At 29.6% G+C, this 12931-nt stretch overlaps 1 protein-coding gene across 1 annotated transcript; it reads left to right on the top strand.

Annotated features, from left to right (window-relative positions):
• Positions 1 to 95: 95 nt before the first annotated feature.
• LOC131843618 (odorant receptor 46a-like) lies at positions 96 to 11244 on the top strand. The gene is made up of 13 exons (XM_059192291.1): positions 96 to 293; positions 782 to 908; positions 1173 to 1377; positions 2229 to 2492; positions 2968 to 3071; positions 3466 to 3566; positions 3746 to 3901; positions 4212 to 4265; positions 6482 to 6608; positions 7692 to 7939; positions 9817 to 9924; positions 10546 to 10701; positions 11185 to 11244. Exons 1-13 carry the CDS (start codon positions 96 to 98, stop codon positions 11242 to 11244), a joined length of 1908 nt encoding a protein of 635 aa, XP_059048274.1.
• Positions 11245 to 12931: the final 1687 nt, after the last annotated feature.

Genomic DNA, 12931 nt, shown 5'->3' with positions numbered 1-12931 from the left:
TATCATCGATACTAATTACTGGGTTAGTTGAAACTAATTAAGTAATTTCTACATCCATCAGTCATCGCTCGGACATTTAAGAAAACGGACACACCATGGCTTCTGAAATTGATAAGAGAGTTTTGCCTTTTGATTCTTTTTATCTAGTATATAAAGGATTATCTTGGACCGGTTTTTTGAAACCAGATAAATCACAAAGTCGATTTAAGTCATTTCTAAACTATGTACATCAATTACTGGCATTTTGTATGATTCTGTTGGTCAATATTGGTTATTCTCATTTCATACTCACTGTATGTATAATAATACAATTGTTTATATTTTTCTTACAGTATTTGGTTTTTGTCTCATGTCCTTTGTTGTATCTTTCTCCTTTCCAAACTCAAACTACATCCTAAATTTCTTGACAATTCGACAGGAAATAGCAAATTACTAAATTAATTTTCACATTAAAATTTTCTTATAACAGTTACTAAATGTATAAACTGTTCTGGGAACCTGGATACCTATTATAATACATGAAAGTGATAGCTTTAAAGTATTTTGTTTTCTTGGTTTCATCTATACTTCTTCTACAATGTAATGTTTTGTACGGAAATAATAAAGTAAACCAATACAGATATAACTTTTGCATTTGAAAGAAAAAAATATGGAGCTTTAATTTACACGTCTTTTACAAGATTCTAGTCTCTGGCTATATAGCCAGTTTATATTTCATTGTTCGAATTATATTTTAAATAACATAAATATATTCTAATTTTAAACTTTATATTCATTTCAGTGTAACAACAAAGATGCTATGTTTGAAACAATTATATTACTAATTCCGCACATGAATGTCGTATTTAAGTATTTTACTTTACTTTTGCAAACCACTAAGTTGCTTAAACTAAACGAAGTCATTAACGGTAACACAATTCTTTATAATACTTCTTATTATTATAACATATATCATATAATAAAGATAAAAAAGATTTATAATACTTCTTACTATTAGTCCTAAGATATTTTTTGTTATATTTATATAACATATATAATACATATAGTATAAAGGTTTATATTTAAAATATCACCCAATATCTACTTATAAAGGAACTTAACAATAATTCATACAAATACAAATACATTTCATATATCATCACATCTAATCTAAATTCACAATTATATTATAGGACCATATTTTTGCGCAAAAAATGAAAAGGATCAAAAGTTTTTAAATGAAAATAATAAGGAAATGTATAGACTAACTATGTTCATGTACGTTAGCGTGGCCTTAGGCGGTTGTGTTTGGATACTTTCTTATGTCATGAAGAGGATACAAGATGAAGATAATATCTTAGTCTTGTATTTGCCAATCGATACTAAATCTTGGTCGAGGTAAATATATCAATTCAATCACGTGTGACTTTGTGATACATAAGTAATATTTTTGATATGCTAGGGTATGACTTAATTTGATTTACATATATTACTTTGTTGAATTCCGCTACTATTATATATGTATGTAAACGCCTTAAACCTGACCACCGCTACTGGAAGTATTACGACCTTTTCTATGAATGCTTCAATTTCGATCGTTTTTAAATCTACGCCATATTTCGCTAGATCATTAAGAAGAAAAATGCATTAAGTAATTGTATGTATGTATTAGTAAAAATGGACTTTCGCAAAATATTACCTATTTCGGTAAAATAAAAATGTATGTACGTGTTTGTACGAAGTCGATTGGGTGGCTAAGTTGGTAAAGAAGAATATTATAGGTTACGATGGTATGAAACCTTGTTCTCCTGAATGGCATCTCAGGAGGGTATTATGTATCACATCATCATAAGTACGACTGTTGAATTATATAGACGATGCCACTTAATATTTAGTGGGTAGATACTGTTTTTGCCCATCCAGTAATATTAAAAAAAATAGGTAACATTTGTTACCTACTTATTTTAATCGAATCGAAATGAATTGCCGAAGAGAAAATATGAAAAAACGGAATATTACTAGGTATAAGGAAAGAAACTATCCTAACCATAGCCGTGTTTGCGGAAAATTATACTAGAAATTATATTTACGTACTTTGTTATTGAAGTCATAGACAAAGAAAAAATCTATATCGGTTATGTATATCGGTCAGTTATTATATAGTATAATATAAGCGAATTTTGTAATTAAATTTGATAATTTAACTACAATACAGCAAGTATTGTAAAACTGTTTTTATTTTTTTACAGATTTATCTTTGCAGTGGTCCTAGAAACGCACCTCACTTTAGTCGTCGCATACGGCCATGTAAGCTTTGATTCTGTTGTAGCAGTTTATTATGCACAAGCAATGGTGCAATTGAAAATATTAAAATACAACATAGAACACATGTTCGATGCCATTGATAAGGAAAATGAGAGCTTCAAATATCAAGCTTTGTATAGAGATATCAAAAATACTGCTCTTAAAGAGCGTTTCGTATATTACGTTAAAAAATATGATCAAATTGTTTGGTAAGACTTCTGTATATATAATATACCTACGTGAGCATAATATGATAATAATGAAACGGCAACCATAAACCTTCAGCATAAAGCATCTTTATATCGCCATTTATTATTTTATGAATTAATTAATAAATAAATTGCGTATTGAAAACTAAAAAATATTATTTTACCTCTTTGAGCAATATCTGTGTTAGCGTTATTTATTCTGTATATTGACAAATATTTCATCATTTCCTTCCAACATCAATTCCTCTAGTATTATTATGTGAAACCTTAACACACAAACAGACAGATAAAGTTTTCGCTTTGTCATGGCTATATAGGTATTATATGTAATAATTAATATTATATATTTAAATTACATTAAATCTCGATAATATTGTGTATGTGTTCGGGTTAAATCATATTGCATCGCGTGTACGTCATAAATTCTGTCTGTGCCTTCGTTTGTTTCTCGTTTCTAAAATCTTTTATATTTCAGGTTTACAAGAAAAGTAAATTCCGTGTTTAACATCGCATTGTCAATCCAATTTGTCTCAATGACTGGATGTTGTTGCTTTCTCATATATGTTATGAGCATAGTATGTAACAATTTTATTTATGTAATAGTAATTTACGGCCTCAGTAGGCGCTGTCATTTTAATATTTTTACTCAGAGAAATACAAATGTTTCAAAAATATTTCCTTATTGCTAACTTACAATGTTAAACGCGAAGAGCAGAAATCTATTACTATAGAATAGTATAAGATTTCTGCCCTTTACAGTCTAACGAATTAGATTCCCTATAATATGTATATTTTTTCTATTTTGAAAGGGGTAATAATAAATAAATTGCAATGGCATTTCACCTGGCCAAACCTTTAGGCCGACAGGGTATTGTAGGTAGCGACACTACCTAGCGGGCGTAGCCAAAAACTTGTGTAGAATGCTATTATTATTACAGTTGCTAACTGATTTTTTACTGCTTTCAGACACCAGACAGACTCTCAGTACCGTTCATATTTATACTGATTTTAATTATCATGTACCAGGTGCAACTATTTTTGTATTGTTATTACGGAAGTCTGGTTGAGTTCGAGGTAAAATTTATACTTATATTTCTAATAATTTTTATAGGTACCTAACTATTTTTTATGTAACTGAAATAGGAAATAAGTTGCTCGCTAGATGGAATTGGATTCCCTCCCGAATTTTATTATGATTCATTAAAAATATTCTTTCAAAATACTTTACTAACATTAAATTTCATTGGTTTTAGAGCCAGTCGGTATGTTCGTCTGTGTATTTGAGCGATTGGATATCGGTGTCGCCTCCGTTCCGTAACAGTTTGCTCATCGCCATGATACGCTGGACAGAACCTATAGAAACTCGGGTGTCTGTTGTTGTGCCTTTATCCTTGAGTACTATGATTACGGTAAGATGTATTTTAGAAGTAAATGTAGATTAACATTTATTAACAGATAAACAACATACTTGAGTACATTTTTGATCAGACTGTTTTTGCGTTTCTGTATATTAATCTCAGGAATAACGTATTTGAATACAATATTGCCTGATGTATTGTATGTATTTGTATTTGAAATATGTTTAAAAAACAACAGTTATACTTCGTTGTACACTTAATGAATTTAATTATACAAATGATGAGTAGTTTTTTTTTATAATTCTCTTTCCAAATTGTGATTATAGAACAAAATAAAATATGAAATTATTTTCTTTTTCAGATTATTCGTTCTTCATATACGTTATTCGCAGTTTTGTCAGAAACAAATGAAAAAGTCGAAACTACGTAATGTGACCGTCTATTATACGTATTAGTCCGTTTTAACTGCATGTCCTATTATTATGTTTATTATTAGTATTTTATAACGTACTTATTTCTTAGTAATATTGTCACAACATTTATTTTCTATGATTAATTTTTTAAAAAACAAACAAACACTTCTGTATTCAGTGTGAATTTTTTAAACCTTGATTACCTCTATCATAATATAAGTTTTAAATAAGAAATACTTTTCAAATATTGTAATACTAATGGCATTTATCTGCTACTATATTTATTGTTCAATTTTGTTGCACCTACATATTTTCAATTGAAAACATTTGTAATTAATAAAATTAAAATTACAAATAAATATAAATATATCGAACAAAATAAACTTATTTTTTTATTATAAATAGAATTATGACAGAAAACTACATTAAAAAAGAAAATACTAAAACAGAAATAAAAAATAAAATTTATCGTTTATTTTCTATTGAAACCTTAATCCTTAATTTAGAACTGAATAATTCATAACAAACAACCCCTTTACTGTATGTAAAAGCCTGGTTTTTAGTTAATTACAGATATTTTTATTAAGTGGTAGCTAATTATATCAGTCCTATCTGTTTTATAAAATTAATGACGATGAAATCAATTATATACAAGGTGTATAACAATGTACATTCAAATGACGATATCATTCAAAGTATAAACGCATTTGATTTACACATTATGTTAAGTGTAATAATAAGAAGAAAAAACAGTTGTGTAAAATTGCAAGGTTCATGTACTGTGTTATATCTAGGTATTGAAAATATGTAATACTTTTGAATATATCATAGAAGAATAAATCTGCAGGTCAATTAAACAACATTAAAAACATATTGGTAACCGCGAAAGAATACTGTATATGAAAGAGATTTACTCAATACTAAAAAAAATAAAATTGAAACTTTATTTACATGTTTCATACGCAATTCAAAACCATCGGTTATGAATTAATCTCTATATTTCCATTTCGATATAAAATTTAATTATCCGATAAAAGACAATACTAGATGTGAAGCCTATCCGAAAAAATTCAGATAAAGACAAAGCGTAATTAAAGTCACTTAAATACGAATATGTATGTAAAGATTTATATTTGAAGATTTTGTAAATTCAAAGAATAGGTTAATATTTAAATTATTATAGACAAACCAATCTTGTATTATCATAATAGTTATCGTGGAACTATGTTATAACTACAGGATTATTCTTTTTTTTAGAAAAATGGTTATTTACTTTATCGTATAATTAAATAAATATTTTTTCTTCTATCTTAGTTGACACTGATATGTAGAACATTCTGTATAATCTATGGTATGAATTAAATATATTTAAGTATACGTTGGTAAGATATATGAGGTGGTCTGATAGTCCTTTTATTCATCATTCAGTAACATCAGGAAACGTACAAAATATGAATACCGAGAGCTCTAATGAAGTTAAGGCGTTTGATTCTTTCAAATTCGCATATAAAATATTATACTTGAGCGGATTTTTAAAAATAAATAAACCAACTAATCGCTTTAAGTTATGTCTAAACTATTTACATCAGTTATTCACTTTCTCGCTAATTATATTTATTAATGTTAATCATTTTCTCTTCATACTGACGGTGCGTATATTACTATTTATTTTGCAAACCTTACGTCTCTGGAACTCACTGCCTGAAAACTTCGAGCACTGGCTACTAAACTATATACATATATAAATAATAATAATATCTCAGGATAATTTACACAGTTAATTTGTAAATACTGTATATAGAAAACACCCAGACCTATACATCCAGTATACAGACTTGAATAGGAAATGTTTGTACCGTGCGAGGAATCGAAACCACCGGGCTCGTCTAAAATATAACTATATATATATTCAGTAACTATATATACATATACTTCAAAAAAAAGAGTTAAAGCTTTTCTCTCCTAGAACTTCAATAATTATATGTTATATATACTTCTTTTACACAAAAAAACTAAACTGCGGTATCTAACCGAACTAGCCGGTATTAGTAATACTACAAATAGGAAAGGCCATAATATTTTCAGTAGCGGCCTTCCGATTAGCATACTGAAATATTCAGTATGCTAATCGGAATTTCTGGTCTCACACATGTCTATGATAGCGGAAAGATACAAAATAATATAAATTAATTAAGTAATCTTTTTATTTAATTTTCAGTGCGACGACAAAGATGCAATATTTGAAACAATATCATTAGAAATTGCTCAATTAAATTTGCTAGTGAAATTTTTGATGGCCGCATTTCAATCTGATAAGTTATCAAAGCTGAACAACGTTGTTGATGGTAAACTGATTTTAATCTACTCGTATACACGATAATAATATAAAGAGATAAAGTTTGTGAGTTTCAATGTGTGGTGTCCCATACTACTAATCCGTCACTACAATCCAAAAATGTTTAATAATTACGTCGTTTAAAAATTATTGCTAAATAATTATCTAAAATTTTGATTTACTCAGTTATTACTACTGTAAGATCATAAACTCATGTACGGCAACTTTTTTTATATAATATTACTTAATTACCGTTGTACCTTACAGTCGTTAATTATAAATGATAACAAATAAAAATATTAGGATAAAAAAATATGGAATTTCCTAGAAAAGCTTCCTAGTTTTTTATAATGTAGTTACGAGGTACTATAGGACTATAATTGTCTTGTACAAATGTTTTACTATTACTAGTACGAGTACTTTCGTTTGGTAAAAGAATGTACTATTTGTTAAATATATACTATTTAAATATGTCATCACTATAGTCAAAATTTTTGTACATGACCTCAATACGTAGGTTCAATCATGTAAATGTGAACTTAGTGGGATGATGTGATGTGATGTGAACTTATACTTAATGGGATTTCAAATATAACATATGTAATATTTTGTAGGACCGTACTTTTGTCCTAAAAGTAAAATGGATGAAGAATTTCTCAAAGAAAATAAAAAGGGAACGTTTAAATTAATGATGATTTTATATATGGGAGTGAGTATTGGTGCTGAAATTTGGGTACTTTCTTATGTGATGAAGCGAAAAGAAAATATAAATTCACTTGTACCCTTCTATTTCTTACGCGACTCAAAAACTTGGTCGAGGTAAATTCTTACTATTATTAAAACATCATTATGTGAGCCCATAGTCCCACAACTGTCTATTAAAATACCCGTATGTATAAGAAGACAATAATAAAGTCTAATACTAATTTCATTACTATACTCTATGACCATATATTAGTTCCTAGAAAATGTTTATTATTTTCACTACAAATAATAATAACAATTCCGTCATTTTTATCGCAATTCGTGTTGTTATATAATGACACTAACGCATTTAAAATTACTTAATTTTCTTACAGATATATTCTTTCAGCATTTCTAGAAACGCATATCATTTTATGTTTAACATATGGCCATATAAGCTATGATAGTATTATAGGACTCTATTACGCACAAGCAATGGTGCAACTGAAAATAATGAAGTACAACGTGGAACGTCTTTTTGACGAGTTTGTTAAAGACAATGAAAATACAACCAGACTTCAAGGCAAATATATAGATATCAATAACGCTCAATTGAAAGAGAATTTTATATTTTATGTGAAAAAATATGAAGAAATTGTGAGGTTAGATATAATAAGTCCTTTAAAAAAGATTAGTAGGTACAGAATAAAGCTATGTAGCCATTTTCATATCATAGCTTCTCCGCTTTCTTTTTTCCAACCATGCAACAGATTTTGATAGAAAGGGTTATCGCCATATTTAGAGATTTTTTTCGCAAATACACGAGGAAAGAGAAGTCTTAATAAGTTAGGTGACTATACAACACTATTATTATATCCTCTTAAGAGTGTCTGTTTGTCATCTTTTCAAAACTTCAGACAGTTGTTTTATTTTGTTTCGACAACAGTGAGAAGTACAAATTTGATTGTGTTACGTTATTTATAGTAGGTACACTATAAAAACATGTGACTGTCTTCCGGATCTAACGATCTTTCCAAATTAACACGTTGGTACTATTGCATTGTAGTCTTAATAGAATTTGACGTGAAGATAGAATGTATCACATAGGTAATCTTTTATCTACTAAAAGATATGTTAAGGGAGATATTATTGTTATTAAACTAACCCACTCACCCCGGCTTCACAAAGATGAACATGTGCTATACATATAAAGCTTCCTCTTTAATTTCTCCCTATATTTCTGAAAACTGTATTAAAAATTCATTGCGTAGTTTAACAGATCTAAGCGTACAGACAGCGGAGCAACTGCTGTGTTTTACATATATATACTATGTATAAAAGAGTGCAAATTGTATGTCAACGGTAACTTCTGGATATGTTACATTTATCTAAAAAACTATTTTACTATTTGCACATAGTTTATGCAGTTATGCAACAACTGTGATTTTATTTGATGGCTTCCAAATCCTTAACTATTCATTCTATTGACCTAATTTTTACAATACTATGCTTTTCAGATATTGTTTGACTACGTAAAGAAGAGAGTGCGAATTTTGTGACTGCATTTGAAAGTTAGCTTCTGTATGCGGATACTTATACCTGAAAAATAATTTTAGCATTTGTTACATTACATTATTCTAGATGTACACAGTTTACGTTATTAGCGACTATAATTTTATTTGATGGAAAGAATTATATGAGTACAGTACATTAAAAAATCAGTACAGAAGAAATACATAGTAAAGAATTTAAAATCCTGTACTATGTAATCCTTCTGTACTAATTTTATCAATACTCTGCTTTTCAGGTATACAAAGAATTTGAATTCTACATTTAATATTGTAGTGACATTTCAATTAATCACGATGAGTGCCTGCTGTTGTTTCCTCATATATTCAATGAGTATAGTAAGTAAATTCTTTACTTCTTATAAATAATGAAAATGGTGCGAGGTGTATAAGATGGTAGTCGCTTTAAGTATTTAAAAAATTGAACAAAATATATTATAAAACACTGTATTCCTCTCATGTAACTCAATTCACACCTCTCTATTACGGCTGCCGCCCGCCGAGCTGGCTATGGCACTCTTTGAGCAAAATTAAAGAATTTCAGTCAAACATTATTAGGCTGATGTAATCAGTTCATACTATACAATCTGTTAAATATAATAAATATTCACGGCTCTTGTGGTTTAGCACAGCGCTTTACTGCCATTTGCTGCGGGTTTGTTTCCTCGCACGGTACGATCAGTTGTACTTATGAGTATTGTCTGGTCTGTTTTTTGTATGAGTCTGGATGTTTCTATATATTATTCTATATATTTGTAGGTATTAAAATCTAATTTAATTAAAAAATCAAAGTGTATCCAGTAGTTGCTTTGCTTAGCTTGGGAGTAGATGGCCCTGTCTGAGATTTTTTTTATTATAATAGTAAATTGTGTGTACCTATTTTCGTTTAATATTATGTATATTATTTGTATATGTAGTTGTAATTGTTGTATTAGTATTCGTTTATAATGTAATTTTTTTTTGCAGATACCTAACAGATTCTCAATACCATTCATATACCTAATGACTTTAACTAGCTTATTTCAAGTTCAACTGTTTTTGTATTGCTATTACGGAAGTCTAGTTGAATATGAGGTACTATACAGTCTTTTATATTATTTCTTATTTTATTTTATTCTATGTAATTGGAATTGAAAACTGACGGTCCAACTGATGGTAAGTGGTCACCGTTTTTTTTATGGATGATAATGGAATGGGGTGTTCGCCTGCGCTAACGGTTTACGCTGGAGGGGCACCAGTGGAGCATGTGGTCAGGTCACCGTAGTTAGCCCATCATAATAAATTCACCAACAATTTATCACGATGATTTCCAGGGGGAATCGAGTGTAGGTCAATTTGAAATGGTACATGCTAGCACTACGGTCATCAACATTACTAACAATCCCCTTTCCCCCAGTGGTCACCGTTGCTACAAGTATGAACAGCACTTAGGACATAAGGTTATCATGTAACACCCGTGATATCACTCATGTGATGCAATTCCGGAGAGATATGTCGGTCTCATATCATTTTTTAATCTAATGTCACTGCTTAATTAAGATATCGTATATTAGGAAAAGAATCCTTCAATCGAAACACAACTTACTAAGCAAATTGTGTGGCGGCTGAAATAACTGAAAAAGACTATTTTATCGAGATAGATATTATTAAAAAAGTTTAATGAAATATAAGTGTCATGTTTTATGTTATTTTTAGAGCCAGTCGGTGTGTACATCTTTATATATGAGCAATTGGTTATCGGTGTCGCCTTCGTTCCGTCGCAGTTTGCTCATCGCCATGACACGTTGGACAGTACCCATAGAAACTCGGGTGTCTGTTGTGGTACCTTTATCTCTAAATACGTTGATTACGGTAACATTTCTTCATTTTACTTATTTGTGAGATTCCTCAGCTGCTAAAACTACATTAATTTTTACGTTCTAATAATAAACCAGGATAATTCACACAGCGCCTATTCGCTCCGAACTGCGCAGTACTGTAAATGCTACTTATTTATATAATTAAATACATACATAATATATATAGGAAGCACGAACCAATACGTAAATATAAATTATTGGATATTGCGAGAATCGAACTCTCGACCACCGAAAGTAAGCAGATGGAGTAAGGTAATGCAAACCACTGAAGACATTAATTATATTGTAGTTAAATAAATATAACTGATTTGCACTTAATGATCAAAGTTATGATTTATAGTGTTGTCACGATTATAAATGAAAGCAAAGTATAATTTATAATGTTGGTTCTTTTTATTCTCTATCTACCTATTCTAAAACGTACCTGTTGCGAAAATACATCAGATTACAAAGTAAAACAAAAATTTTATTTCAGATTATTCGTTCTTCGTATACACTTTACACCTTGTTGACAGAAACCAACGATAACGCATAAAGTAACATGAAATATGTAAGTGTGGTCAGTATAATAAATTCTATGAAATAGTGTTGATTATAAGTAACTTACGTTATTAAGTATGTAATTAAAATTTACAAAATTATCATTCAGTTCATTATTATAATTTATTGTAATTATAATAATGCTTTTTGAAAACAATTACAAAAGAGCACACAGTGCCAATTTAATGTTACGGTTATGCAAAAAGAAATTAAATGGAAAATTTACTTATCTATATCTATATCTATACTAATATTATAAAGTGGAAAGATTTGTATTTTTGTGTGTATGTTTGTATTGTATTGAATAGGCTCCGAAACTACTGAATCGATTTGAATAATTCTTTCACTATTAGGAAGCTATACTATCCCTGAGTGACATAGGCTGTATTATATTTCCAAAAAAATTAGGGATCCTTACTAAAACTCCAATAATGTAAACCAAGGTGTAAAAATATTACATAAAAAATACCTAACACTGCGTGCCCTGCAAAAAGTATTGATAATAGAACAAAATGATGTATTACGTCTTTGCAGAACACATCATTATCCACAAAAAGTTTCGACGGCATGTGTCCAACTATTATAGTTAGGTCACAATAGGTATTTTTTTAATTTATAAATTTAATTTAAATGCTGCCGCTAGAATAAGCTCTTTATTTGTATCTTGCTATTAACCCTTATCAAAATAAAGTACTTCATATTCACGACTGATTCAATACCTTTACAAAACTTTTTGAATTATTTAATTTGGACGTTCCATTCGAAAGATATCACGTATTTAAAAATGTAAGTATTAGAAAAAAACCCCGCTCGGTTAGCTATAAATCAAATGCGATGTAGGGGCGTCACTGCGGTATGGGAGGGGATACTTGCTAAGATAACCAGGGAAGATAGCGGTAGCAGTTACTTCATCAGGATTTGCTGCACCTCTCTTAAAGAATGGTAAAATTGCTCATGCTACTTTTAAACTTCCGCTATCCGTAAATCTTGAGCAACAACATGTTCTATCCTTAAAAATGGGCCTCTTGGTAAATTACTACAAGTTGCCTTTGTCGGATAAATGCACCATGAGCCATAGAGCACATATAGAGGCCGTGGATAGTACCTTAAAAGATCTTAGAAATACCTCTGCTCTCATGGGCGGGATTACTTTTGTATTTGCTGGAGATTTCCGACAGACTCTCCCTGTCGTTAACGTAGGTACGCGAGCAGATATCATAACAGCATGCTATAAATCGTCTCCCTTATGGTCTTTAATTGAAAATTTAAAATTACGGACGAATATGAGAACTCACAATGCTATAAAAATCTTTCGTCGCGTGCGCCGCGGAAACTATTGGTGATAGAACAGAAGTATGTTAAACAATATTGAAGAACATATCAATAACTACAAAAAACTTCACACTACTATATGTCCAACTATTATCGTTATGTCGCAATAAGATAGAAATACTGACCAAACTATTCATACACCACGTTATTCTAACTTCTGTTTAAATCCTTATCTAAATAAATGCTATTGTTTTCAAAACTGTTTAAATTATTTTATATTACTTTTTGAATTGTTCAAATCGGCTACTCCATTCAATAGACAGAATTTAATAAGTTATAGAAATAGAAAAAATAACACTGTCGCGTTGTACATGTTATTCATACCTACCATTTATTATTCCTTATCCAAA

Source organism: Achroia grisella, unplaced genomic scaffold, assembly GCF_030625045.1.
Source record: "Achroia grisella isolate CSIRO2021 unplaced genomic scaffold, CSIRO_AGI_Agris_v1 utg327, whole genome shotgun sequence".
NCBI classification, from domain to species: Eukaryota; Metazoa; Arthropoda; class Insecta; order Lepidoptera; family Pyralidae; genus Achroia; species Achroia grisella.
This window is presented reverse-complemented; position numbering and strand designations above follow the sequence as displayed.